Source organism: Lepidochelys kempii, chromosome 24 (genome assembly GCF_965140265.1).
Source record: "Lepidochelys kempii isolate rLepKem1 chromosome 24, rLepKem1.hap2, whole genome shotgun sequence".
In the NCBI taxonomy this organism is placed as follows: Eukaryota; Metazoa; Chordata; order Testudines; family Cheloniidae; genus Lepidochelys; species Lepidochelys kempii.
Window position 1 is genome coordinate 1,055,494 of NC_133279.1, and position 25,802 is coordinate 1,081,295.

The 25,802-nt window shown below is 48.6% G+C and overlaps 1 protein-coding gene and 1 long non-coding RNA gene across 4 annotated transcripts in view; one reads left to right on the forward strand and one right to left on the reverse strand.

Annotated features, from left to right (window-relative positions):
• Positions 1 to 21,079, forward strand: part of KCNN3 (potassium calcium-activated channel subfamily N member 3) — an 82,470-nt gene extending 61,391 nt beyond the window's left edge. For 2 of the 3 annotated variants that reach the window (XM_073322900.1, XM_073322902.1), the window contains 4 exons: positions 1,704 to 1,814; positions 8,569 to 8,696; positions 8,979 to 9,048; positions 12,003 to 21,079. In XM_073322900.1, coding sequence (XP_073179001.1) covers positions 1,704 to 1,814; positions 8,569 to 8,696; positions 8,979 to 9,048; positions 12,003 to 12,299 — 606 coding nt within the window. In that variant the 3' untranslated portion in view covers positions 12,300 to 21,079. The remainder of the gene's footprint in view (positions 1 to 1,703; positions 1,815 to 8,568; positions 8,697 to 8,978; positions 9,049 to 12,002) is intronic. The other variant, XM_073322901.1, reaches the window with a different exon arrangement.
• Positions 1 to 25,802, reverse strand: part of LOC140902638 (uncharacterized) — a 70,881-nt gene that overhangs the window by 27,644 nt on the left and 17,435 nt on the right. The gene's annotated exons all lie outside the window — the stretch shown is intronic.

Below are 25,802 nucleotides of genomic sequence, written 5' to 3' on the forward strand. Positions count from 1 at the left end.
AAGAGAAGAGCAATACCAAAAATCGCTTGCAGCAGTGAACTGGTCCCAAGTTAGCCTCACAGCTAAGGGAAGATGCCCAATCCCAAGCTAGACTGGGTGAACTAGAAGAACCTCCACTCCAAGGGAACGGAGGGAATAAAAAGTGTACGTACGGAGCCTCACAGGAGAGCTGCAGGATTCAGCTCAGACTGGGATGTTTGTTAATGACTCTTGAATTAATTAAAGGTCACTCCCCAAGGTCACAGTCTCTGCCACGCAGCATGCGGGAGGCGGACACACACACGCTTTCAGGTTGGCACCTTTTGCTTTTAAAGCCAAATATATCCAGGAGATAATAGCTACCAACTGGGCTCTCCATTTGCCAAATAGAACATATCCTGACTCAAACGGGCACAGTTCCTACTGTAATTGCCTGGTAAAAGGGAGCTACCAGCTGTCACCGTTTAGGGGGAGAGAGAAGGGGGAGGGAGGACGAGACAGAGACAGTGATTCACATGATCTCATTTCTCTGCCGAGCCTCACTGTAGTAAAAATGGGGAGCTGACCAATGTGCAGGGTGCCAGCAGCCTTTTCTAAAGGAATCGCTTAGGAAGAGCCAAGCAGAAGGTGCCAGTTTCAGCTGTGCTAAAAGGATAGGCAGGTTTTTTTTTCTGTGAAGCTCCATGAGAGAAAACAGGGATTGAGCGAGAGTGAGGGAGTGCGCCTGCAAACCTGCTGGGGTGCTGGATCCATCTTCTTCCCAGCCGCGTGGCCCTGCAGGCTAATACAGGAGACACGCACAGGGCTTCCTTCACGACTCTCACAAGGGAAGCTATTTGTTAAATAACAAAGGGTTTAGTCAGGCCAGTAAGTGTCATTATTCCCATTTCACAGATGGGGAAACTGAGGGGAAGGAATATGCTGCCAAAGTCACACAGTGAGTCAGGGTAAGAAACTCAGGAGTCCCGGTTGTCTGCACTAACAGTTCTCCCACAGCGGTGAATGGAGTCCAGGAGTCCTGGCTCCTAGTCCTCCTGGCTTAGTTGTGAGCATACACTCCCACCCAGAACTGGGAACAGAACCCAGGAGTCCTGATGCCCAGTTCCCCTGGGTCTGATGACTAGCCCATGATCCTTTCCAGGGCTGGGAATAGAACCCAGGAGTCCTGATATCCCTTTCCCTCGTCCCCACAAAACAGACTTCCTCCAGGAACCCGAAATGCACCCTAGTCCTGATGCTCTACTCCTAAAGGCAGTGGGGCCAGCTCCTTAGCTCAGTGGCACTATGCCAACTGCATCAGCTGAGCTGGAGTACTGAATGCAGCTTTGAAGCCTCCTGGGAGGGTCAGGATAGGGCGAAGGTTTCCTGATGACCCCCTACCAACCAGCAGCATGGTCCATTAGTTACACAAGCAGCCGCTCAAGGACACGTGTCCAGCACTGCGGGTGGCTGACCCCATGGGATCTCCTCACTGGAGTAATTAAATATATGACCTGCTGAACAAGGAGGTGGGGGGAGAAGTTTGTTTAATGTATGTAAATGGCTAGGAAAGCCTCGGGTGGATGGGGCTGCGGCCATGCAAAGCACCATCCCTGCAATGTTTCATCCCGAGCATCCCTCTGCTGGAAGGCAAGTGGGTCATTTTGGAAGTAGGAGGGGGCCACTCACTGCTCCACAATTAACTCTTTGCCGCCTTCTCTCCTCCCTTGGTTTTCCCATGGCAGGGGGCTGGCTGCACTGCCCTGGTGGTGGCCGTGGTGGCCAGGAAACTGGAGCTCACCAAAGCCGAGAAACACGTGCACAACTTCATGATGGACACTCAGCTGACGAAGCGGGTAAGGTGCTCCGGGCGGTGGGGCATCTGTCACGGCTAGTTGGGGTAAAAATCCCCAAACATAACAGCAAGGAGAAGCCTTAAACCAGCTGGTGTAAATCCACTTTGATCTCAATGGAACAATGCTGCTTTAGGCCTGCTGAGAGTCTGGCCTGACAGTTCTCATCCGATGAAGTGAGCTGTAGCTCACGAAAGCTCATGCTCAAATAAATTGGCTAGTCTCTAAGGTGCCACAAGTACTCCTTTTCTTTTTGCGAATACAGACTAACACGGCTGTTACTCTGAAAGTTCTCATCTTGTAAACTAGATTGTGGCATCACTGAGTCAATGAGACCGGAGGTTGATCAGGGAGGAGAAAACGTGCATGTACCCAGAAACTCCTCAAGCATCAACAATGCTGGCTGAAGGGGGCCGCTGGCCATTTGCACTATAAGCTTTTCTTGGGCCCTGACAGAAAACGGTCATGGAATGCTGCAGTGTTTCTGTTTCCCCACATTTCTGCAGGAATGTTTTCCTCTCCAAAGCGCACTTCTCTAAATCATTTCCCCCTTTGGTCACTCCAGGTAATTTTCCTCACTTCCTTATGGAAGTGGGTAGATAAAATGAAAAACCAAAGTCTCCTCTCTGGGCCAGAGCTCAAAAGATCACTGAACGGGTGCACTGGTGCAGGTCTGCTTGCAAAGACAGCAATCAAAGGGGAAAACACTCATGTAGAGCAGGCAGAGATGTGTCCATCACGGAGCAGTGGGGCACATTAACAAGTCAGGAGCTGTTTATTTAAGGACAGCTTTTGTGGCAAGTTTTCCCAACGCTTCTGTGTGCATGAAGATCCTGAACCACCACCACCACCAGTGTCAAAGCCCTGCTGTGCTCAACTGGCCTCTGTAAGGCTGCCGCACATTGATAGCATCATTAGAAACTGAGCTCTTGCTTTCATCCTTGGCGGCCTACATTCAGCATAGAGGGATTTTTATTGTGGAGTCATAGCAATGCATGCCCAATTGTCCCTGCAGCCCCGTTTCACAGGGGAATTACTCATGAGAGTTGAGCTGTTTTGCTTTGACTATAAATTGTGTTGGTGGAGAGTGGAGTCTTTTTTTGGTTTTTTTTTAAGGAGAATATACAGCGGTCAAAAGGAAAGTTCAGGGACATATTCCTCTGCTGTCAATATGAAAAGTACAGCCTACTTCACATTACAGTGGCACGGCAACTGCTGTCGCATAATAGAAAATAAATTGTATAATCCGTACATGGTCTGAATGCTGTGCAGACTTGGAAGAGGAGCTGTCAAGTCTGTAATGAGCAAATAACACCAGCTCTCTCTCAATCTTCTGCTCCAAAAGGACTTAGAAAAATCGGGAATGCCCAACTGTGCACCCGAACAGAGGAAGTGCCACAGGCTGATTTAGAAATAACCCTGTCCTAGAAGGAGATAGGCAGCCTTTCCCTTCTCAGAGGAGGATCTTCCTCCTCATCTCTCCAGAGCAGGCCTATGCTGACTGGAAGCACAGTGCTTGTTTACATGCTTTGGATCCCAGCTGGGCAGGGCCTAATGATCACTCCAAGGTTCTTTGTACTTCAGCAGCAGGGCCGGTATTTCAGACAGCTGCCCATCCAATTCCTAGTCGTTCTTTATGCTGGGATGGTACCACTGTGTACTCGGCACTGTACAGACACCCAGGAAGACAGTGGCCCTGCTCCAAAGATCTCATGATCTAAAAAGCTCAGCCAGACAGTAAGGCAGAAGGGATACCTACAGTAACTGAGCACTACAGGGCTGAGAGGGGCACAGAGTCAAGTACTAAACAAAGGAATCCATCATACAAATAGATAGCTTGATACATTCATTATAAAATGTAGTTTTGTTTGTTTACTGCAAGTTTCAAATCCTTTGATAGGACTTATTCTGCCTTTGCTGTAGGAGCAGTGGAAAAGTCTCCTAAAGAACTGGCCCTAAGTGAACAAGACATCGTGTTATTTAAAGCCATGCTGGCCAGGCAGGGTGGCCAGTAGAGGGATTTGACAGAACATCAAATCTGGGGTTTACCATAGGTTGGACTAACTTCTCTGCTGGGATAAATGGGTGCAGCTCTATTGACTTCAGTAGAATTTCATCCATTTACATCAGCACAGAATTTGGCCCCATGTCTCTGATCCCAAAAAGGGCTGGAGGGAAAGTTGCAGAGCCAGAAGCTTTTCCCACTCAGGGCAGTGCAGGGATGTCTGGGATGCTCCCCGCACGGAACCTTCCAGAGGTAAAACAGGAGGTACAGTGATCTTGTTAATTGTGGCCTAGCACTCGCAGACACACACACCCCCCCTTGCCCCTATGTCCGGGGGAGTTCATTCTTAAAGCCATTTTCCATTTTCTTCAAGAGCCTCCAGATGAGCCCTCGTGTTGAGCTAGAATGATGCCTAGAGCAAGCCAGCCTGGAGTGCAGCAGGTAGCCGTAGGTTCTGACAGCTGTAGGGGAGTCTAGCCAGGGAGCTGCTCCACGAGGAGAGGATGGAGCCAGCACACTTACGCCTCTCGCCGTGAGTATTCAGGTTCACACTTGTATAAGTCGGTGCAACTCAGCTGAAGCAAAGGGAAATTGCTTACATGAGGGTTGAATTTGGCCCATTAACTTTTAATGAGTCAGAGTGGATGATCCTTGCAAAGCACACGGAGTCTAATCTTTCCACTTACAGCAGCATGGCATTAGTGCAACTCCCCTGACTTTAGCCGAGTTACACTACAAACTTGTGCTGGTGTAACTATGGAAAATCCACCCCCTTACACCGCCTCACCCTCGGTGCAGCCAGCGCTGTGTTGGCAGGAGGGCTACTCCCATGCACACAGCTACTGCCTCTCGGGGAGGGGGAGGACCTACGCCGAGGGGAGAGGTGCTCTCGGTGGCGTAGGTAGTGTCTCCACTAAGCTCTACAGAGCCGCAGCTGCACCGGTACAGCCCCGTAAGTACAGACCACCCCTAAGTCTGGATTTCGCCAGCATGAATGAGAGAGTTCCTCAGAGGAGGGGAAAATCACTGAAGACCCAGTCTGAGCAGCCTAGCCATAGGCATGCACTAGAAATCTGGCAGTGTATAATGACTTTATTCCCTGGGGTGACTGTACTTGTCATTTCAAAGGCGAGTGGTGCCAGCAATTTTTCGTATGAGTGAGATGGCAGTGACTTTGGACTGGCTCAGAATCATGACTTGGGAACTCAATTTTCAAATGTGTCTGGATCCTGTGGAGACTTTGCCGTAGAGGAGATAGAGACCACTGGTAGGGCATTGAAACTGTCAAAGATAAAGAATGTTACACAAAGCTTGAGTGCAATGCAGTACCCTCCTGCTGAAGAGGGAGAGAAATCTAGGAGCAAAACCAGATACCTCCCTTAAGCAGCAGAGAACTGAAATGATGATCATCCTAGCCAGGGACTTGGGGCAGTCAGAACAGCAAAAGAGCTTCCTCTGTCCTCATTTTTAAGGGATTTTAAAACATGGTGAAAAAATAAGCCAGCAGGTTGATGTGGGATGTACTTGGCCAAGGACTTTGCAGTGGATCCTTTTGGTGATAAAGCTAGGATTGTTATAAAGCAACAAAACATCCAAAGTGACATTTGGAAGGAAAACTGAGGAAGCCTAATTGTCCATGCACCCTCATTACAGCTTTCTTTCGGGTCTCTCCATTCTCATCACTAGAGCAGTGCCCCGTGTTACTCACTCCCCAACCCTTGTGTATGTTTTATTTGTTAAATAAGCTCTAGGTCCTACAGAAATCAAAGGCAGCTACAGAGAAAATCCAAGTGGAAAATCTGGTGGAAAACCAGGAGCCCCCGAGAGGTTTAGGGATAAAATTGTCATACTCCCTAGAACATCCAGGGGCCTTGGGGAGATTCTGGTGCCTCACTCCTTCCTTAGGAAATCTGCACTCTCCTTCTTTCCTTCACTCCTGTTGGGCCACGTGGCCCAGCCCCAGTGTCATTGCAAAGAGACATTTGTTTCTGCAGGGTGCCCATTTGGAGCTTGAGTATCTGGTAGGGGAGGAATGTCTTGCAAAGAGCAAGCTGCCTAGGAGGCCAGGAAAGGGGTGTAGTGCAGAGAATGCAGAGTGCCTGCCTTGCAAGGAGACCACAGCCACAGCCGCGTTCATGGTGACATAAGCAATACAAAAAGCAAACAGTGGTTAAAACCTGTTCTTCCTCCTGTGGCCGTTGATCTGCTGGCTTTGTGCCAAGTGGTCTGTGGTCAATTCATTTCAAAGAAAGCACGAAAGCTGCCGTTTAACAGCAAACGCTTAAAGCCAGGTTCATGCACAGACTCTCAGACTGAGCCACCAGGAAGGGGGGTTAATACATTCAGTGATGTCGGTGTTGCACTGTGGTTTGTGTGTGTGTTTGCAGGCGGAGGATCCTGTTTTCCCACTCCTGACAGCCCTGCCTAGCCAAGACGAGAGCAGGTGGAGTCCTGATTTAAGAAATACTTGGATTTGATTTCTCTGGGCACAGCCACCAGCCTAATGTGAAATTTAATTATAAACCCCGGAACGGAAAGTGTAGGGCTTGGGGGTGGTAGAAAGAGGAGAGACCTGGGTCATTGTCTCACCAGCACTGGCACTGATAGACAGGCCTGTGTTCAGGTGTGACCTGAGACAAGTAAACATGGGAAGCATGTGACCGAGTGTCACTAACACCTGACAGCTGCTGCGGGGGTCTCAGTCCATAACAAAAGCAAACGATTGGCTGGTTGGCAGCCTCCGCAGAGAGGCCAAAGATGGAGCGAGCCATGGAGACTGCTGTCCCGCAGTCAGTCCCTCCAAGCGGTGGAGACACACGGGCCCAAGAGACTGGAGGAACCTTTCACTTGCACTGCCAGTTCTGTAGACAGAGGACCTGAGTCTCCCGGGCTGTTGGTTACTCACACAAGGTTGTGTATAAAAATTCCCCCTGGTACTCACAACTTCTTTGTTCTCCTGCCCCAGAACCATAGCAATCCGTAATGCTTTTGGAAATGTCTGAGCAGTGGTTATCTGTGCTTAAACTCCCAACACAGTAAAACATGCAAAAACCCAAAAGGTAACAGTTAATTAAAAATCCGTTTGTCTTGCCTGCAACCCAGGAATGCTTCCCCCTGCTCTTCTCACTCATTACTCAAGATGCCTGTGTTTAAATGAAAACTTTGTCCCTAACCATCTGTATCCTGTTGGTCTGTCTCAAATCGGTGGGGCACTGAGTGATATCAGCCGTTTCCATTCCAGCATATAGGAGCCATCCGCAGGAATATGTGACTTTATAGCAGGGAGAGGGAGCTGCAAAGGGGAAAAGCTCTGGCTTTGATCCTTGGGGATAAGTACAGGAAATGGCTGTGGTGCTGTCCCCATTTCCCGTGTTACCAAACCTACCTGTGTGTGAAACAGCGGTGACACTGGTGTGGCTGCCGTGGGGAAGGGGTAGCTGGCACTGGGGGTGGATTCCGCTCTGCACGTGAGGCGTGTTCACACCGGCAGCTGACACAGAATCCATGCCCTCTCGGGCACAGGGATAAATATCTGCCAGGCAGCGTTCCCTCTAATTTTTTACAACCATGTGCGGAATTAATTTTGTTATGTACACCAAAATGGAAGTGATGTGTGGCGGGGTGGGGCCGAGGGGTTCAGAGTGTTGCAGGGGGCTCAGGGCTGGGGCAGATGATTGCGGTGTGGCCGGGTGAGGGCTCCAGCTGGAGTTTCAGGCTCTGGGGAGGGGCCGGGGATGAGTGGTTTGGGTGCAGACTGACCCGGGACTATGGTGGGGAGAAAGGACTCCCCCAGCCCTCTCTTGCTGGGTCCAGAGGAGAGGCGCCTCTCACGCCTGGGCGCCTCTTGATAGCTGGTTAGAGGGAACTTAGCTGCCAGGGACTCTCAGTGGTGTTTGGATGGCCTGGAACTGATTCCATGAAGAACGTGGTCCTGCCCAGCACAGGGTAGATTGTTGCACATTTAGGCACAAGGTAAAAAGTGAGGAGCAGGCTGGGGAGTGTGGGGGAACCCAAACAAGAACGCTGCTGCATGGTCCCCAGCCCACTCCTGCCTCGCGTGCGAAGTGCCCAGCAAAGCACCTCGTCAGCATAAGGAGGAGCCCACTCATCCCATGTCGCCTCAGACCTGCCACCCACCCTCTTTCTTACCCGTCACTCTTGCAAGCAAGGGCTCGATCCTGCCAAGTGCTGAGCAGTCCTGTAAGGTGCCGAGTGCCCTCAGTTCTGACTGACTTTAATGGGAGGGGAGGGTGCTCAGCAGGTTGTAGGACCAACTCCTCAGGACACAGGCACTCAGAGGGCTGGGGGAGTCCTCTCTCCCCTCTGCCTAGTGCTCACCCCTATGTGTGTAGGCCTCCTCGTACATCCAGAGCTCTCCACTCAGTGCTCAGATACCACAATGATGGACACATCAGGCAGCAGATAAGCTGGAGCACAACAGCCTGTTGCATCCTGCTGTGCAACCCAGAAGACCTGAAGGATCAAGGTCATAAAGAGCCCTGCCTAAATACGTCAGTCAGAGCATCATCCAAAGGAATTCGTGCGATTCAGGCTCAGAGTCCCTCTAAATTCCAGCTTGGAGTAATCCAGATCATCCCCTTGTAAAGGGTGTTATTTCTGTTCAGAAAATACCAGTACAGACCAATCCAAACCATTGCCCCAGGCCTAACATACGAGATACTGCATCCCATATGCTCCCTGAGCTAGGTGGGGGAACTAACCTGCAGCTTGGTCTCCGCTTTTGTCTTGCAGATCAAGAATGCTGCAGCCAACGTCCTTCGGGAAACGTGGCTTATCTACAAACACACAAAGCTGCTCAAGAAGATTGATCATGCCAAAGTCAGGAAGCATCAGAGAAAGTTCCTTCAAGCCATTCACCAGTAAGTGGAATCCACTCCAAATGGCGACCAGAAGAACAGTGGGGTGGGAGGGAGAATGATCAGCATGGTCCAGACCTCCATGTTCCAGCTCAGTTCATAGAGAAGAAAATCCGAGCCATTTTCCATTTCCTTGCCAGATGCCGTTATAAATTTGCTTGTATCTTGTTACCTGTTTGCTGTGTGTGGCTAATCCCAGCTGGGTTCCCAAAGCAGTTAATGCTGATGGAGGGACCAGCACACGGAAAAGGGACATGGCTGTATCAGCATTTTCTTCTTCCACAGGCTGCGCAGTGTGAAGATGGAGCAGAGGAAGCTGAGTGACCAGGCCAACACACTGGTTGACCTTTCCAAGGCAAGTCTCTGAAGTTCTCTCCGAGGCCCACAGGGCTGCAAGCCTTTCATCTACATTTACTGTATAATCAACTGGTCGGAGCTGGCTGAATGCAGTAGACAAAAGGTCAAACACTCAGCATCTGGAAATGGCAGTTGGGGACATTACTCAGATCCTGCAGCAAGGGATAGGGCCCCCGGTTGTAGCTATTGCTGCACTTGGAGATTGGGGCTGGATTCCTAGGATGCTGCTGTGCAGATTCTAACAGAGGCTGAAGTTGGATAGGTACAGTAGTATTGTGCCTCATCTCTGGAATGGGAACGGCTGGCATAGATGGGGTGTGCCAGTTCCATTTGCAACCCACACACAGCAAAGCAGGATCTGGGATCAATCTTTTAAGATCAGGCTTCTCAAAGGGGCTTTAGGCAGACAGGTGCCCAATTCCCACTGAAAATCCACAGCAGCTGGACTAGCTCAGGCCCTGTTGAAAATGACAGCCTGAAACATTAGCCAAAGATGCTCTTCGTCTGATGACAAAATTCTGGTACATTCTTTCCCCCCACCGCCGGGCTCCTCATTTTAACATCCCAGAGACAGAATATCAGTGGAGCCACAGCAGCGTGGCAATGGGCATGTCTTCAAAGAACTGCCAGAGCTGAAAGCTCCCAGGCCTGGAACGCCCAGCTGCGCCATTGGCAGAGTTTGGAGGACATTATTTCTGGTTACTCTCATCTTGATCCCGGGTTAGATTTCGTAGCAGCAGGAAACCTAGTTGGAGAGCCAGACTAAGAGCTCAGTTTTCACATGTGGTGTCCTGCTGAAAAGATTATTTAATTTGGGAGCAGCTTGGTGCTTCCTCTCCCAAAGGAATAGAAGCTGGGTTGCTGTCAATGCGATGGCTTGTCTTTACTGCGGAGATGGGCTAAGACAGCAGGTCCCCAATGGGGATTATCCTTATGATGCAAATATCAGTGTCCCAAACTAAACCACGAGCAATTCAGGAACTACCCACACAGCAGTGTATCCTGAAACCAGAGGAAGATCCAGCCCAACCCAGAAAGCAGGTCCCTGTTCTGTTTGTTGTTACTGTATTATGAGTGTGCCCAAAGGCCCCAATCAGGCTGAGGGCCCTGTTGTACTCAGTGTTGTACAAACACAGGTGACTACTTCATGGCCTCCAGGGCTCACAGTGCAGAAGATGAAGGGCTGGAGGTGGAGACAGAACACATGCAAATGACTGTGGGGATGATAGGCGTAGCTGAGGCTGGGGATCATGGTTAATCATTTCAGCAGCATGCAGATGGATCGTAACACAGAACAAGCTGCAGAGCATTAGCCAGAGGCGAAGCTGCACAGGCTGCTCGCACTGCTAGTAAATAAATCTAAGTATCTGATACAATCAAGCCTAGGCTGAGTCCTGCCAGAAAAGAGTTAAATCAGACTGTTCCAGCTGCTGCCAGTGTGTGCACCTTGCAGCCAAGAGGTGAACTCTGATGTTCTGCTGATCAATGTCTTTCTTACCGGGATGCTCTGGACCAGCCAGAAGTCTCACATCTTTCGTCTCTGTCCAGGCTTCCCCTGGCATTCAGTCACCAGGCAACGAAATAGAAGAGCATAGCATCTCTCTGGTAAAAACCTGTTAAAGGAATAAACTCCTTACAGCAAAATCCTGTAACCGGCTTTTCTTTTAACGAGTCATTGATTCATTTTAAAGACTTCTCTCTTGATTTGGGAAATATGCTTGTGCCTCGCTACACAGGAAACATCTTCACTTATTGACTCAGCACTTTTGTTGCAATTTGCTCTGTTGCAATGGAAGTTCAGTCTCTGAACAGAGATTTCCCTCTTCCTGGTATCCATGTGAAAAGGCTTCGCTGTTCACACAAGGCTCTATTTCTGTTACAAGTATTGTTTTAGCTAGGTGCAACTGTACCCTAGCTCCCTCTAATCAAACTTTCATCTCCCTGCTGTAATTTTCCCTCTTATATTCTTTCTTCTCCCCTTTTTGCCACCTGTATTTGTCTGTTCTCATCTCTTTGCTTTCACAGTCTCTATCAGTTCCCCATCCACTCTATTTTATGAAAATCATCAGAATCACTTGGTGGGGGTGTGCAGAAATCAGTTCACTGAGGTTGCATGTGTGTGCACTCATCTCAGACCACATCAAGAGTCTCAAATCCCAGCAAAAAGGACCAAATGTGATGGAAGACTCTAATTTCCAAAATAGCTGGTATTTCCACATGCCAGATTCCAGAGAGGAAGTCTTGCCTATTAGTTAGAGTAGGGGCAAGTCCAACTTTGCTACTGACTCACCGTGTGACCCTGAACAAATCAGTTCACCTCTAGGCGCCTTAGACAACCCTTACTTTTGTGAAGTGCTTTGAGATCTTTCCATGGAAGGTGCTACCTGAGTGTGAAGCAGCATTGTTATTTAGATCTAGTCCTATATGCTCTGACTCTGATTCCAAGCGTTCCCAAAAGACAGCAGCCAGTTTTAATTTCTTAATTTTTGGCCATTAGCTGGTTAGTGGCTCCTCAACTGGGAGAACGTTCTGTCCGTCATCTTCCCAGGATTTGCCAACAAGATGTATTTTCAAGGTTTCTGCAGCCAACAGCTTGGCGGGACAGAGAGTAAACATCCAGCGTTTGCCACTTAGCTTTCACAGGGTGAAATGTTTTCTTCTTAGTCCCAGTACAGAACTCTCAGCCTCTGAGGCTTCATTCCAGGGTTAGCCAGCTTGTTGCTCTCCCCCGCCCATCAGAAATGCAACCAAAGAGGTTCTCGCCCAAATATTTCAGATCTCCAAGAGAGACAGGGCAGGTCTTTCATATACAACATCCTGCTGGCTGCTACTCCATTCTTGCAGGCCTTTGCCAACTGTGCCAGCTCAGCTGTAAACGGCCTTTATCTCCCACTTGTTCTGGTTGTTAGTGTCCTCTGCACTAATCCCACTGATGTCTTCTTTGTCCCCCAGATGCAGAACGTTATGTATGACCTGATCACAGAGCTCAATGACCGGAGTGAGGACTTGGAGAAGCAGATTGGCAGCCTAGAGTCCAAACTGGAGCAGCTCACCACTAGCTTCAACTCTCTTCCCCTGCTCATCGCAGAAACCCTGCGCCACCAGCAGCAGCAGCTCCTCGCAGCTGTTATCGAGGCTCGTGGCATCAGTATGGCAGGGGGCACCCCGCAGACACCCCTGTCCGACAGTCCGATTGGGGTCAGCTCCACCTCCTTCCCAACCCCTTACACGAGTTCAAGCAGCTGCTAAATTGCAGACCGAGCCCCCAAGCCCTACGAAGACAAACAAGAAGAGCTACTTGTAGGTCTTCAGAGTCAAGTCAACTTTCTTCCGGCCCTCTGGCCGCCACAGAAACACCCAGGCCAAGCCAATGCTGAAAGCATGACTGAATTAACGCCGAGGTTAGCTCAGAGCCCTCGGAGTTCAACAACGCCTTGGAACCAGAAATCCAATCTCTGTTTCGGTGCCTCTACGTGTGACGAGAAGGAAGCGGATGTGAGGGGAAGCCTCTGGCAAGGCCTTTGCTGCAGTGTTTGGTGGAGGACAGAAATCCACACTCAATCTCAGGTCTTCAACTAGGGAAAAAAAAAAAAAAAAGTCCGAAGCACTGAAGCAATGGAGCTGTACCAGAGGGAGAGTACTCCACAGGGTGGGCTATGAGCCATGGGCAAAGGGGCTGCTTATCTGCAGGGCCTTCCTTCGTCCCCATTCCTCCCAGCCCTGTTTAAGTGTCTTGCCAAGGAAGAGTCAGGGAGGAGGACAATTAATTTGCCAAGACTGCTATCCCTTTGCCTCCTGCACCTCACACAGCCCCCCTGGGGAGCTGCCTTCTTGCACAGGCTCTGAGCTCAGAGGCCCACTTGCCACCCTACCCCCGGCCAAAACACTGCCACATACACACATTTCCAGTTAGGGGAGGGTGTTTCGTTCGCTCTATTCTGAGTCTCTTCAGAGTCCATATTCTGCCTGAAGCCATGTGCTGGAGCGCAGTGTTCAGGTGTTGTGCACAGCATCTGGGGCATGCCAGCTTTGTGCGGGTTTTTATTGCATTACATGGCGGTTACAGGGAGATGTATGATGAGGCCTGGATGAAACACACTGCAAGTCAATCCAATGCTGATGGTTTAAAAATGCACTGCCACTCATAGTATCATAGAATCTCAGGGTTGGAAGGGACCTCAGGAGGTCATCTAGTCCAACCCCCTGCTCAAAGCAGGACCGATCCCCGACTAAATCACCCCAGCCAGGGCTTTGTCAAGCCATGACTCCAATAGAGCCATGCGAGGCATCCGAGTTCCAAGCATCCTGCGTCAGCAGGGCAGGGAGGGCTGCAGAACCAGTGCGCTCAGCCAATGGTCAGGAAGGGCTTTGTGGAATGGAACCAGATGGTTCCTCCTGGAGCTGCATCCAGTCCTGTTTGAGTGGCGCAAGGGTCATTGCACTGCAGGGCTTTCAAGGGGGCACCCTGGATTCCTCCTGAAAACCCCTCTGAAGAGTAGAAAAAGTTGTGTGGTGGATCTTGAATTACCTGCATCACCCACAAACCAGGGCCACCAGTAATAGTCTCAGCAAATAATCCAGTACCTTTCCAATCCAGATACTCTTTGAAGGGGCTTCAGAACTGAAAGGTGAAACACCAAGGGCCAATCAGAGAGAGGGTCTTAAATTGTGACATTAATTTAAAAATTCTTCCCCTTGGCTGACAACGACATTCTACTAGCTCAAACACTGCTGTGACCTCACCATGAGGTGGCTTTAATGGGAGGTAGTAATGGGGAGAAACACAGAAGAATGTTGATTAGGACACTTCATCAGTTTAAAACAGAAGACTAATTAATTGCAGTGATTCTGTTGAGTCTTGGTAGATAGCAGCAGAACCACCTGGGGGTAAATGGTGCAGTGCACGGCTTCGCAGGCAGCTAGACACATCCACACCACTGGGTGCTGCCCTTTGTGGCCAGCTGCTGGTGGAGCTGCCTTCCACAGCAACAGTCAGGAGTGGAGCTGGACGGGCAAGTTGCTGCCACTGACGGTGGGAGAGTCCATGAGAGAGAGATGGCTAATCCTTGCTAGTTGTCACCATGGGCCTGGACACCTCCCAGCTTCCCCTTGGAACTAAAACGTTCCCTTCGCCCTCTGACATTTTCACTTCTTAAAACTCTTTGTTCAGCCCCAGCTCCTGCCTTTGTTGTTTTAATGCCTTGTATGGTCTTTATTCAGAGTTTTGCAGGCAGCCCAAGGCGCTGCTTGCTTTCTTAGAACTCCGGGGATGGTGTTGGCTGCTCTCAATGAACACTCAGCAGAGGATATTTATATATTTTTAAACGGATGAAGTAACCATGTAATTACTCTGTGATATTAATTACACATCACCCAGTGGTGTCTGCTAATTGTAGTGAAAGTCACTGTGTTACTCCAGGCATACTTAGCCTGGAAGCTTCTCCTCTGTAACTCTTTCACTTCCATAAAGAACACTGGATTCCATAGGTACCTAGGCAGGGGTCTATCATCAGCACAGGGGTTTACATGCAAAACTCTCCTTGCTGCTGCTGGTAGGTGTTGTGCACCTCAAGCCCTACAATGAAAGTTTCTTAGAAAACAATCACTAGCTGGAGAGGAATACACCTTCTGGAGAGGAATACGCCTTCTTCCCACCTGCTCTACCCCCTGGAATGCTGGTGGCACAATGGTATTGCTCTGCTGCATATTGTGGCAGAAACACCAAGGGAGTTCTGCTAACAATGCCCTAGTACCCAGAGGTCTGACTAACCCCGTCGGTAGAGCAGGAGCAAAATACTGCAGAGGCAAGGCAGGATGTTACACAGCCCCATGCCAACAGGAACAAGGGCACCATGGACACCTTTCCATCAGCCCCACCCTCAGAGGGTTTCCTGCGCCAATGCTGTGGTACTCCTCACCCAGAACATCTTTCACCATCTTGAGACATCGCAGACTCTTCCCTCCACACAGCAGCATTAGATAATCACCATCACCCCTCAAAGCCCATTGCAGTGTGGGGAACCAGGGCTCAGACACACCCATTTCCATAGCGGGAGAGATTTCCTGGTTTATAGCCACACCATGGTTTGGCCTCTCACCCTCCAAGTCGTAGCCATCAGATCTTTCTCCTACTTCAGGAATGCTTCCATTTCCACTGCCATCGTTTGGTCCTTGCTTCCCTCCGTCCCAGCCACAAACGCCCCAACTGCACATGCAGCATTCGGAGAGGAGAGATGGCTACACTAAGATCACTGCCAGTGTCCCTCCAGTCAGAATACCTCCTTCTGGTCAATCTACAGTAGCCATCTGCTCCCCCTTTCAAATACCTTGTATGTGCAGAACTGCACAGGGCACAGTGTAGGCCAGTGGTTAGGTCACTCGACTGGGAGTCAGGAGCCCTGAGTTCTAGTCCTGGCTCTAGTCCTTGGGCAAGTCACTTCTCATCTCTCTGCCTCCATTTCCCCTCCTGTAAGAATGTGAGGACAATGCTTATCCATCTTTATAACGTGTTTTCAGGTCTAGAGCTGAGAAAGGCTTTAGAAATGCTAAGTAGTGTTATAAAATACACTTGTCTTCATCTCTGGTGGTTCACAGAGGACTAAACTACAGCAACTTACACTGAATCTGTGATATAAGGACTAGCAAGAGACAGAAAAATATACCCTTGAGTTTTAGATCACTAATGGGAGTATCCGTTGCAAAGGATTAGTATCACCAGCAGGAAACTTGTGCCTAATACTCAATTTTGGTAAATCCTATTGAATGAGATGAGACTAGAAAATGCCAAATCACTAACAGATTCAAAGCTTTAGTGAGGAATGAGGCACAAGCAGTGAAAGCTTCAATATCACGTGTGGTGGATGAGAATTTTTCTTCAGGCATAACTGTCTAGTACAGTGTAATTTCATTAGGATTGATTATTATCTTGACAGAAGTTTCTTGCTGGTTTATAAGGAGACACAGATACTCGACTGCCCTGCCAGCTGGTATCTCTGGTGTGGCAATAAGCAACGTACTGTGATTCACTTGGCTCGTCCAGTACTCGTCACCATTGCACTACCAGTCTCCACTGTTGCTCCACCCCACCAATTCTGCATTCCCTCACATTTCAGCACCCTAGACAGCAGTCTGGTTAATCCAATCCTCAGTGGCAACAGCATGTTTGACTCTACCTCTGATACCCGTTTTTACTCCTTTGTTTCCAGCTACCATTTTTAAGGTGAGTATGGAAGTGAAAGCAATGATGTTTGCAGTGGCATTTAAACGATTCTACAGAGCCATTGCTGTCAGGCAGCCTTTGCTAGTAGAAGGATAAGCCAGCCACTGATTATCTTAATGAGACAGGCACATCCTGTAATATAGTAGAACCTCAGAGTTACAAACTCACCAGTTAACCACACACCTCATTTGGAACCGGAAGTCTGCAATCAGGCAGCAGCAGAGCCAAAAAAAAAAAAAAAAGCCAATACAGGACAGTGCTGTGTTAAAGGTAAACTACTAAAAAAATAAAGGGAAAGCAGCATTTTTCTTCTGCATAGTAAAGTCTCAAAGCTGTATTAAGTCACTGTTCAGCTGTAAACTTCTGAAAGAACTACCAAACTATTTTGTTCAGCGTTACGAACAGTTCAGAGTTACGAGCAACCTCCCTTCCCAAGGTGTTCATAACTCTGAGGTTCTGCTGTATAGTATCCATTTCCCCAATGTCCTAGGCTTACCCTGAGTAACTAAGGGGAGTTTTCCTAGATTTACTAAGCCGCTTTAATAGGACTCCTTTTATAAACAAGTAACTGGCATCTCTCCTATACTGGAAACACCTAACCTGAACTGGAATTTCCCTACGAGTAGTCCATTGGCAAATCTTTAACAACCAGTCTCCATCTCCCAGTGGCAGGGGGTATCTCTGTTTACACACCTGAGAAAGGCATTCTGGAATGTGCAGTAATGGGCCAGGAGATGACACCCCCTCAAACTGAACCAGAACAAAGGAAGGGAAGAACCGAGACTAGCTGAGACTGAGGGAGGAAAAGCACAGGAGTAAAATTCAACCATAGTTATCAGCCCAAAGAGATGCTGACATTCTACCGCCAAAAAGCAGTGACAAACCACACGCAAATCAGACTGAACCAGCCAATGCCCACGTTTTACGGTAGAAGGAAGGGGAAAAATAAACATTCTCCGGCTCATTAATGCCAGAGAAATTCTCATCCTGAATCTCATACAGGACCCAACCATCTTCAACAATCTCATTTCCTGGCACAACCTCAGTTTTGCTCCAAGAACCTCTATTCTGCACGGTCCATGAGGGAAAAACCACAAAGAAGCAGAATGCCAGAACCGATAAAACATCCTCTTTGCAACTCTTAAACCTGAAATGTTTGTATTCAGACTTAGATGATAAGCATCCATATGGGTTTGCATCTTGCCTCTGTACCGCTTGCTTTTTTTTTTTAATAATAGGAGAAAGCATAATAGTTTATTTTAACTATGAAATATATTGCTATATTATAAAGGGTATTGTAACTTTCCATTACGTTTTTCTATCAAACTAGTTGGTTAGCAGGCAGAGGTGTCAGCCTGCTGTCAAAATGTCTGTTTCTGAGTACATGTCACTGCAGATTTTAGCTTAACACAGGGACTAAGGCAAATGGTCAGCAGATTAGAGCCTTTGCAATGCATTTGTAGAGACTCCACATAGTCCTAACCCTTTGAATTTGTGACGATTAATATGCACGATATAGGCGCTAGGCAGAGAGAAGGGAAAGATTCAATGCAGGTCTTCAGCTGGTGCAAACCAGTGTAGCTTTACTGACCGCAAAGAAGCTCCCCCAGCTTCCACCAGCTAAAGTGGCTCTCATTCAAGTCCTAACATGCCCTGCCAGACCGTTTCTCTCCCTCGTTCTCTGTCTCCAGATGAATGCAGGAGCCTGGTGCCTAGGCCACAAACTGCATGAATCCAGAATCCAAGCTCTGCAAACTCAAGTTTTCCCAGTGGGGCGTAGTAGCTTGTGGAACGAGCAGTTAAATGCCCCTCTCCCGAGCCCTGGGTCTCAGTGCAGTCTGTGCTGTTCAGTCGGGATAACAAGGCTTGACGGCCTCCGCTCAGTGCCCCCTGACAGAGGCCAAAAGCCCAGGATGCAGACGCACTGCTCTGACCTGGGAATAGCTTGCGCCCAGACAAGGATGGGGGTCCGAATGTCCTCCTAGAATAGAGCACGTCTGCAGGGCAGCTGGAGGGAGCACACGGAAGCTCCATGTGTCGCTCCTGGCCTGTAGATCAGCAGAGAAGTTTGGTTTTCAGCAGCTGTTGTCCCCGAGACCCCCAGGACCATGTGTGTTCAGGACTTCCTTGGGGTGGGGAGGTGAATAAAGTTCTCCCTCTGTTTCTCCCCTGCCCTCGGTCATCACCTGACTTCCTGTGCGATAGTGTAGTACTGCCCTGCCTCGATTATGTTTGCTGCTGCAGATAAGGTCTGCTTCCAGGGGAAATTGTTTTAAGTGAAACAGACCCGACAGTGCTCTGTGCCTCACTGAGGTGCACTGCCCCGCCTGGTCACCACTAGCTCCCCGAGGAACTGCTCAACGTTCTTAGCCAGAAACGAACGCGCCATGCCAGGCCTGGATGGGGCCAGGACCCTCTGGGCTCATATGGCAGCCAGTTCTAAGATGCCAGTGTGATACCAGGCTTCATAGGATACCCCAGAACGACACTGCCACAGGGCAGAGTTGACACATTTCTTCACTGGTATAAAGAGTCCTAAATTCTGAGAGGGGCTGATTTTCTGGTGGTACAAGGGGATATTCCTTACTGCAGAACAGAGACATTATGAGTTTCCGGGGACTCATCCAGTCCCACCTTTGGGTTTTTGATGCTTGTGGCTTGCAAGTATTCGGAACAAGCAAACAAACAATCCTCTTCCCAATATCTAGTCTGATGGCTGCCTTGGAACTGGGCTGGGCTTGATCTGCACATGGGGTGGGTGTGCAAAGCTGGCATGAGGCTCTCCCCTTTCCACTCCTCTGTGGCTGGTGCCTGGCCAGGCACCCTCTACCGAATTAGGGCTGCTCCAACTTACACTTGCTCCAAATGGCCCCAAGGGTCTGGAACTACAGCCAGTGATCCCCATGGCACATGGGCCTAGGTCAGACTCCTTCCCTCCAGAGCGGGAAGTGGCCAGAAGCTCCGTCTTACAATGGAGTGACCTTCTTGGGCTGGCTAAAGCAGCTTTAGAGCATCAGCAATGCAGCACGGAGCAGCTAGATCAGCCAAAGAGCCCGGCCCTAAACCTCTTTGTTCTGTATTCCTGTTCAGTGCCTTGTACGTCAGTGTCCTGTCCTGTCCTGTCGTCCCCACTGCTTGTGGGCTCTGTCTGCAGTGCTCCGGAGCAGCACCCTTACAGCGACGAGCTGCCATTCAGAGAACAACCCCCCGCATGCTTCCCAGCACATCTTCATCTACCTGGCGATCCAAACGCCCTTTTCCGCTGAGTCGCCAGCGCTGCCCCCAGCAGAAACGCTCTTTGCCCTGGCTCAGCACCATTCAGACATGCACAGCTGCCAGCCTATCACAGGCAACAAACATCCTTCGCTCCCTTTTCCTCTGTTTCCAGTCTGCAAACTATTAGTCAAGGTGAATGCATGAGAGGAGAAGTCCAACTGCGCATTCCTGCCCCTGGGACTCTCATAAGAATCATTTGTTATTTCTTGCAAAGGCAAAGATCCCTGCAGGAAACCCATGAGAGAGCAAAACAGATGGGGGCAGGTTTGCCAGACCATGGAACGAGCGGTGGTCCCGAGACCGGTGGAATTGCTCAGAGGATGAGCCCTCTGCACTATTCCACTCTGGCTTCCCCTCAACCCACCCCATTTTCACTGTCTCCTCTGGCAGCCAACGACTCCCTGCCCAAACTGCCTCCGGGTCAGTTCGCCACAATGGATCCTGGCTCTACAGGGAAACATTGACGATATTACCATCCTTAACCGCCACAAACATTTCCCTGAAGGCAGTGGGGGAACAAAAATCTGCCCTTCTCCCAGCCACAGCCCCTTAGCCAGCTGTGCCCCCCTCCACACCATGAGAACTGAATTACAGAGAAGGGCTTTTCGGGGTTTGGGGAACTATTCCGATACAGGATTAGTTCCCCTCCCTCTGTCAAACTTGGGGCTGTTTTCCTGACGCTTCCTCTGGCCCAATGTTTAACAAAGATGCTCAGTTTTACTTTCCTGCCTGAATGGACATTACCCAACAAGTGTGCTGCTTTCTCACTGCTTCTGTTCAAAGTCATCTCAAAGGCTTTCCCTTCATTTCAGACTCTGCCTCTGGGCCCTTTGGGTCCCTGCTAACAGCACAGTTACTGTGAGACACAGAGCAGGGCAGGGTTTCCACTGGCTTGCTACTGAAAATATCTCCTTTCTTGGCTAACTACCAGTCCAGGATTCCACCGGGGAACTGCCCCGACCGAGGTCAACCCAGTGAACTTAGTGGACTCTGATTCACTAACCCTGAACTGTGAATCATGTCTGGTTGTTATTTGTACGTATCCACAGGCTGGATTTGATCCAGTGCTTACTTTTCCTAGTTCTTCTGCTAATCATATGCGTGGTCCCTGTCAACCCGGGGCTCCCTAAATTTGGGAGGGAGGGGCGGAGATGCATCAGACAGCATTGCCGTAAAACTGATTTGTACCCAGAAACAGGCATGTTTTAAACTAATGGCTTTAACCTGTTCACTGTAAAAAGTGCCTTGGACTTAAATCTGAAGAGGTCAGTATCTATAAATATTTACTATGCGGGTGTGTAAGTAGGTAGATACCTACATATATACACACACACACCCACAAATATACAATCTATACGTACATATATAAAGGCTTCAGAACCCTCTGTCATATTGGTCTTTGGAGCTCTGTTCTTTCCTTCTGATCTTAAATATATTTGCTCAGAAAAAGGCCTTTTATTACCAAGGCCAAACTGCCCAGCAGTGTACATTGTTATGATTCTCTCTCTCTTTTTAAATAACTTTTTATGAACAAGTTGGAGGTTTTTTCTCTTGTGTTTTGAAAGAGCCAATGCTAGGTCTGGTGGCTTTGAATTCCATCACCCCACACCTCCGCCCAGCAGTGGGAGAGCACCAGGACATGTGGAAGAAGCAGGCTCCACTTCTCCGGGCTGCCCTGCTGCGGCATTCTGAAGATGGGTCTTTTGGAAGTGAGTCATGTGGAGACATTTCATTAGGTTGCTTTATTACTTCCTGCAGAATATTTATTAAAGAGGCCTCCAAAATGCTGACTAGACCTTCCCAGGAAAGTGACAGCCCCCATACTACCTGACTCGGTGCTCACAGTCCTGTTACCGCAGTGGATCTGGGTACCTCTGAGACGTTCATGAGTACCCTGTGAGAGAGATCATTTTGCATTGCTCCTGAGCTGAGGTATAGACAGATTCAGTGATTCACACAGGGAGTTTGTGGCAGAACTGGGACTTGAGCCTAGATCCTGTGAGTCCCGATGTCTTAACGGCAAGGCCATCCTTGTCTTCCTCACTCTAGTGCTTCCCGCCGGTAGAGCCACAACGAATATGGCACTTTGCCTGTGGCCGTTCTGTCTCCAGAATGCAAGTGGCATTAACCAGCTGTCCAATCCTCCTCTTGAGTCACAGCGATTAACCCATTTGCAGAGCACAGACAATAGTAGCCATTAATCTGCCATCAGTGAGCAATGCAACTCACACCAGAGACAAGCCTCCAACTTCCCGAGCAAGTCTCCTGGAGCAGAAGCAGCAGCTTCCCCAGTTTAAGCCAGCAGAGTCCATTTGGACACTTCACTGCTGACTTTCCTCCCCAGGGAAGGGGCTTCCCCAAGCCTGGCCCTAATCTGACTGAAGCCTGTATCTTTTCTGAATGAGAGTCTGAGCAGGAGATGGCAAACACAGAACAAAGAGGCAGAAGAAGCAGCGCCAGGCTGCCCCAGAATCTGAACTAGAAAGATTCTTCTCCCTGCCTTCCACAGGCCGAGAGCACTGGAGCTTTTTAACTCTTATTACAAACTGATACAGACAAAACCAAAGATGCTTGATGCTTCAACTCAGAGCCCACCTACCACTGCGGTGGTACTTCATACTGTCTCTCCTGTTAGGAATGAAACCAGGATCACATCACCCCACAAAAATGTTATCTTTTGAAGGGGCTGCTACCTTCCAGTGCTCCCTTAGGAATCTGTTTTGGGACTCAACAATTACATCCTTGTTTAAGGGACAAAGGGATAGGCCATGGTAACTTGTGAATGTTAAACAATGTTCCTCTGGTGCCCTGGCAAGGTACTCTGCACCTGAAAACAAAACGGTGTAGCTCAGAGCAGAGCAAGCTTAGCTGCTGGGCTGAGCCTTCCCGACCAGTTATGCCAGCGTAGCTACGGTGCTGTAGTCCCGCACTGCAGACGTGGCCCAGGTCATGAAGAGCAAAGGGAAAGTACTTGTTATGAATAAAGCGAAGCCCTCAACCTGTAATGGGAGGAAATGCAGACAGGTCTCTCCTACTCCATGTGTACATTCAAATACAAACAGGACAATCAAGGAGCCTAATTCTCACCCACTTACACCAGAGCAAGGGAGAATAGGATCAGGCTTGGTATGTTTTGCATGTTAAGCAAATAGCCAGAGCCCTTCCTTACACACACAGAAACTGGGGTGAAAGGCTTTGAAACCAGATAGAGTCCAGATGGCACCAAAGTGACTCTGTGAAGAGAATGAACTGATAAAGAGAAGCAGGACACAGAGCCCTCCCAACCTGGCATGGGATACCAGAGCCAATGTCCAGCAAATGGCATAAAGGGCTTGTCCAAAACCTGCTGAAGTCAATGGGAATCTTTCCACTGACTCAGGAGCAGTGCCCAAGGGATCAAATGATCCAGCAGCAGCCCTAGTCACTCAGGGCAAAGCAGCGGCCAGGTGACCAAATTCTCATACCCACACACACAAATTCTCCAATCCACCTAGACACATGCAGTCGTGGTGGGAATCTCTCATGCAGTAACCCAGATATCGATACTTTGAGGAAGCCTGAGACATTCAAGGTCCTCCGCTGACACATTTATCATTTCAAAACTATGCCCTGGAGGGTTTTGAGAACTCCACAGTTAATACCTGTCAAATGTGAAAATACCCGCAACAAGCTCTGCAGCACTTCCTTAGAAGATTAAAACCGTGTAACTTTGTTTCCTGTATTACAGGGGATTAAAGAGGCAGTGCCCTGATGTGTTAATTCTGCTGTATTTTCCCACACCACTAGAAATTACACACTGAGATTAGGCAAAATATGCTTAATCTTTCTTTTCAGCAGGAAATCTGTATTTATTAATGGTTCTGGATCAAGGACTCTCCAAGGGGAAAGAGAATAATGCCTGAAACCTAGATCTTCGTTCTCTCGGCAACGATTCACCCACTGGCTTTCTGAACCTGGAAACAGGGACTCTGTTGTTGTTTCAGCCTGGGACCAGACTGCTGGCATGTAAAATTAAAAAGGTGGTAGAGGAGTTTTTAAACTAAGGGCTGGGGAAAGCTGACCAGTGCGGAGGAGCACACAGTTCGGACAGAGCCATCCTATACAAGAGGATTTCTGAAAGGGGATACTCTATATCCTAGTAAGGAGGAGAGGACAGAAGTTGATAAAGTACAGGTAGGAATTGAAGAGAACCAGTAAACAAAAAAAGAACCCCATTCAATTACATCACATGAAGGCAGACAACTAAATATGGACAAACATTATAAGTGACTGTCTATAACTGCTAGAAATCTAAATACCAAGATGGGTGAACTTGAGTTCCTGGTATTAAATGAGGATATTGATACAAAAGGCATCACAGAAGCATGCTGGAACAATAACATTCGATGGGACACGGTATTACCAGGGCACAAAATAGGAATGACGGAATAGGTCGTGCTGGTGGGGGAGTGACGCTGTATGGGAAAGAAAGCATAGAGTCAAATATAACAACAATCTTAAATGAGCCAAACTGTACCATCGAATCTCTATGGACAGAAATTCCCTGCACGTACAGGTTAAACTGGAAAGTTTTGTTGGTTGTATACAGTCCAGGGGTTGTGCATTAACCACCCCAATGTATCATTTCTCCAGTCAGGTCCTGATTCCATTTAAGCGGATTTACTCTTTTCCCCAAGACGTACGTATTATTCTCAGTAATGCTAATGGAAGTTATGCATGTACACCAAGAAGACAGCAGGCTGCTAGTAAGGGTGTGTCATCTCCCAGCACAGTTACCAGAATAAAGAAAAGCTGTATCCAGTTTAGACTAGTGGCCTGGCACTTGTGAAGAAAGCAGCATTTCTCAGCAGGATATGCTGTGAAATGTGCCAGTAAATTACATTTTTTCTAACTAAATGGTTATTTCTGAACTTCCTGCTGCTAGCAGCTACTCAGCTAAGACCATTCTATCAGTTGTGGCCAGGCCAGCATGGCAGCTCCGTTGCACAAACTGCAAACACATCACCATCCTCCTGAGACGCTAGTTCAAAAAGAATCTAAATAGAAACCGTAGGGCTTGGCGCTCTGTTGCCTGGCACCTGAGCCGCCATTTGCACGAGTGCAAAGTGGGGTTGGCCACCACCTTCCAGATGTAGCTGTTTTACTCTCAGTTTACACAGCTGAGAACAACAGAGAATCAGAACCATCAAGGAACACTGCATGTAGCCAGAGATGCCACACCAGGGCGGTGTATAAAATGCAACGCTCTCTATAAAAGTACATTAGCCTAGTGTTAAGAATAAAAGTAATACCATATGTGAACAAAATATAGGAGAACACTGTGGATGGATGCACTCAAAACAAACACCAAAGCAAGGTTTCACATCATCCCAGCCATTGAGAAATGCAGATGAGGTTGATAAATATGTTCCTCCAGTTGGATTTTTGCAAAGATCTGTACTTTTCTTAACAGCGCTGTTCTAAGAGGCCCCCCACAAAGCATAAGAAAATGACGAGCCCCAAGGGAAAGAACAAAAGCTTTGTTCATGCTAAAGATATTCTCCAACTCAGAATCTAATTCAGTCAGCGTACTCCCATCTCACACTTTGTGAGCAGATGGCTTGCTGCTCCCTGCACCAAAGAACTGCCCTGCAAAGACAGGAGACTCCAACTCAGCACCAAGCTGGGCCAGATCAGCCTATCACACAGGCCGTTTATTCCAGGCTGCAAGGAGAGCTGAGTGTGTCTCAACCAGCGGTTTCTGCCTAACTGCGGTGCCAGGATCGCCCACCTGGTAAGTGCTCCCTGTTCTCCCATATGACGGTAGGTCACTGTAACATCGGGGGCTTTCTAGTACCAGCAACTTTAAACTGCTGGGACAGATGAACCCCCTCAAGCTTTGATGGGTTGGCTCCAAACTGCTCCTAGGTTTGGATTTTGCAAAATCAAAGCCCATCTGAAGACATCTTTCAAAACGAAAGCGCCCCCCCTTCCCCTAATTTTCATTCTCTTTCAGATTCACACTGATCAGTCCTTTCAACAACTCTTGTCTCACTTCTAATTCTATATTAATTATAAAAACCCTCCTTATAAAACATCTCTTTGTTGTTACAGCTCTTGGTATGGCAGGATAGGATGGCAAGCCGGAGACCTTCCGTGTAACAATACAATGCTGCAGGGAAGCTAAATGCAACCTCATAAAACTACCCACTGCAACAACTTTCCTTTTCAAAACTCCCAGCACTCACCTCTCATGTGAGCTATTCCTCTGGCTAGAT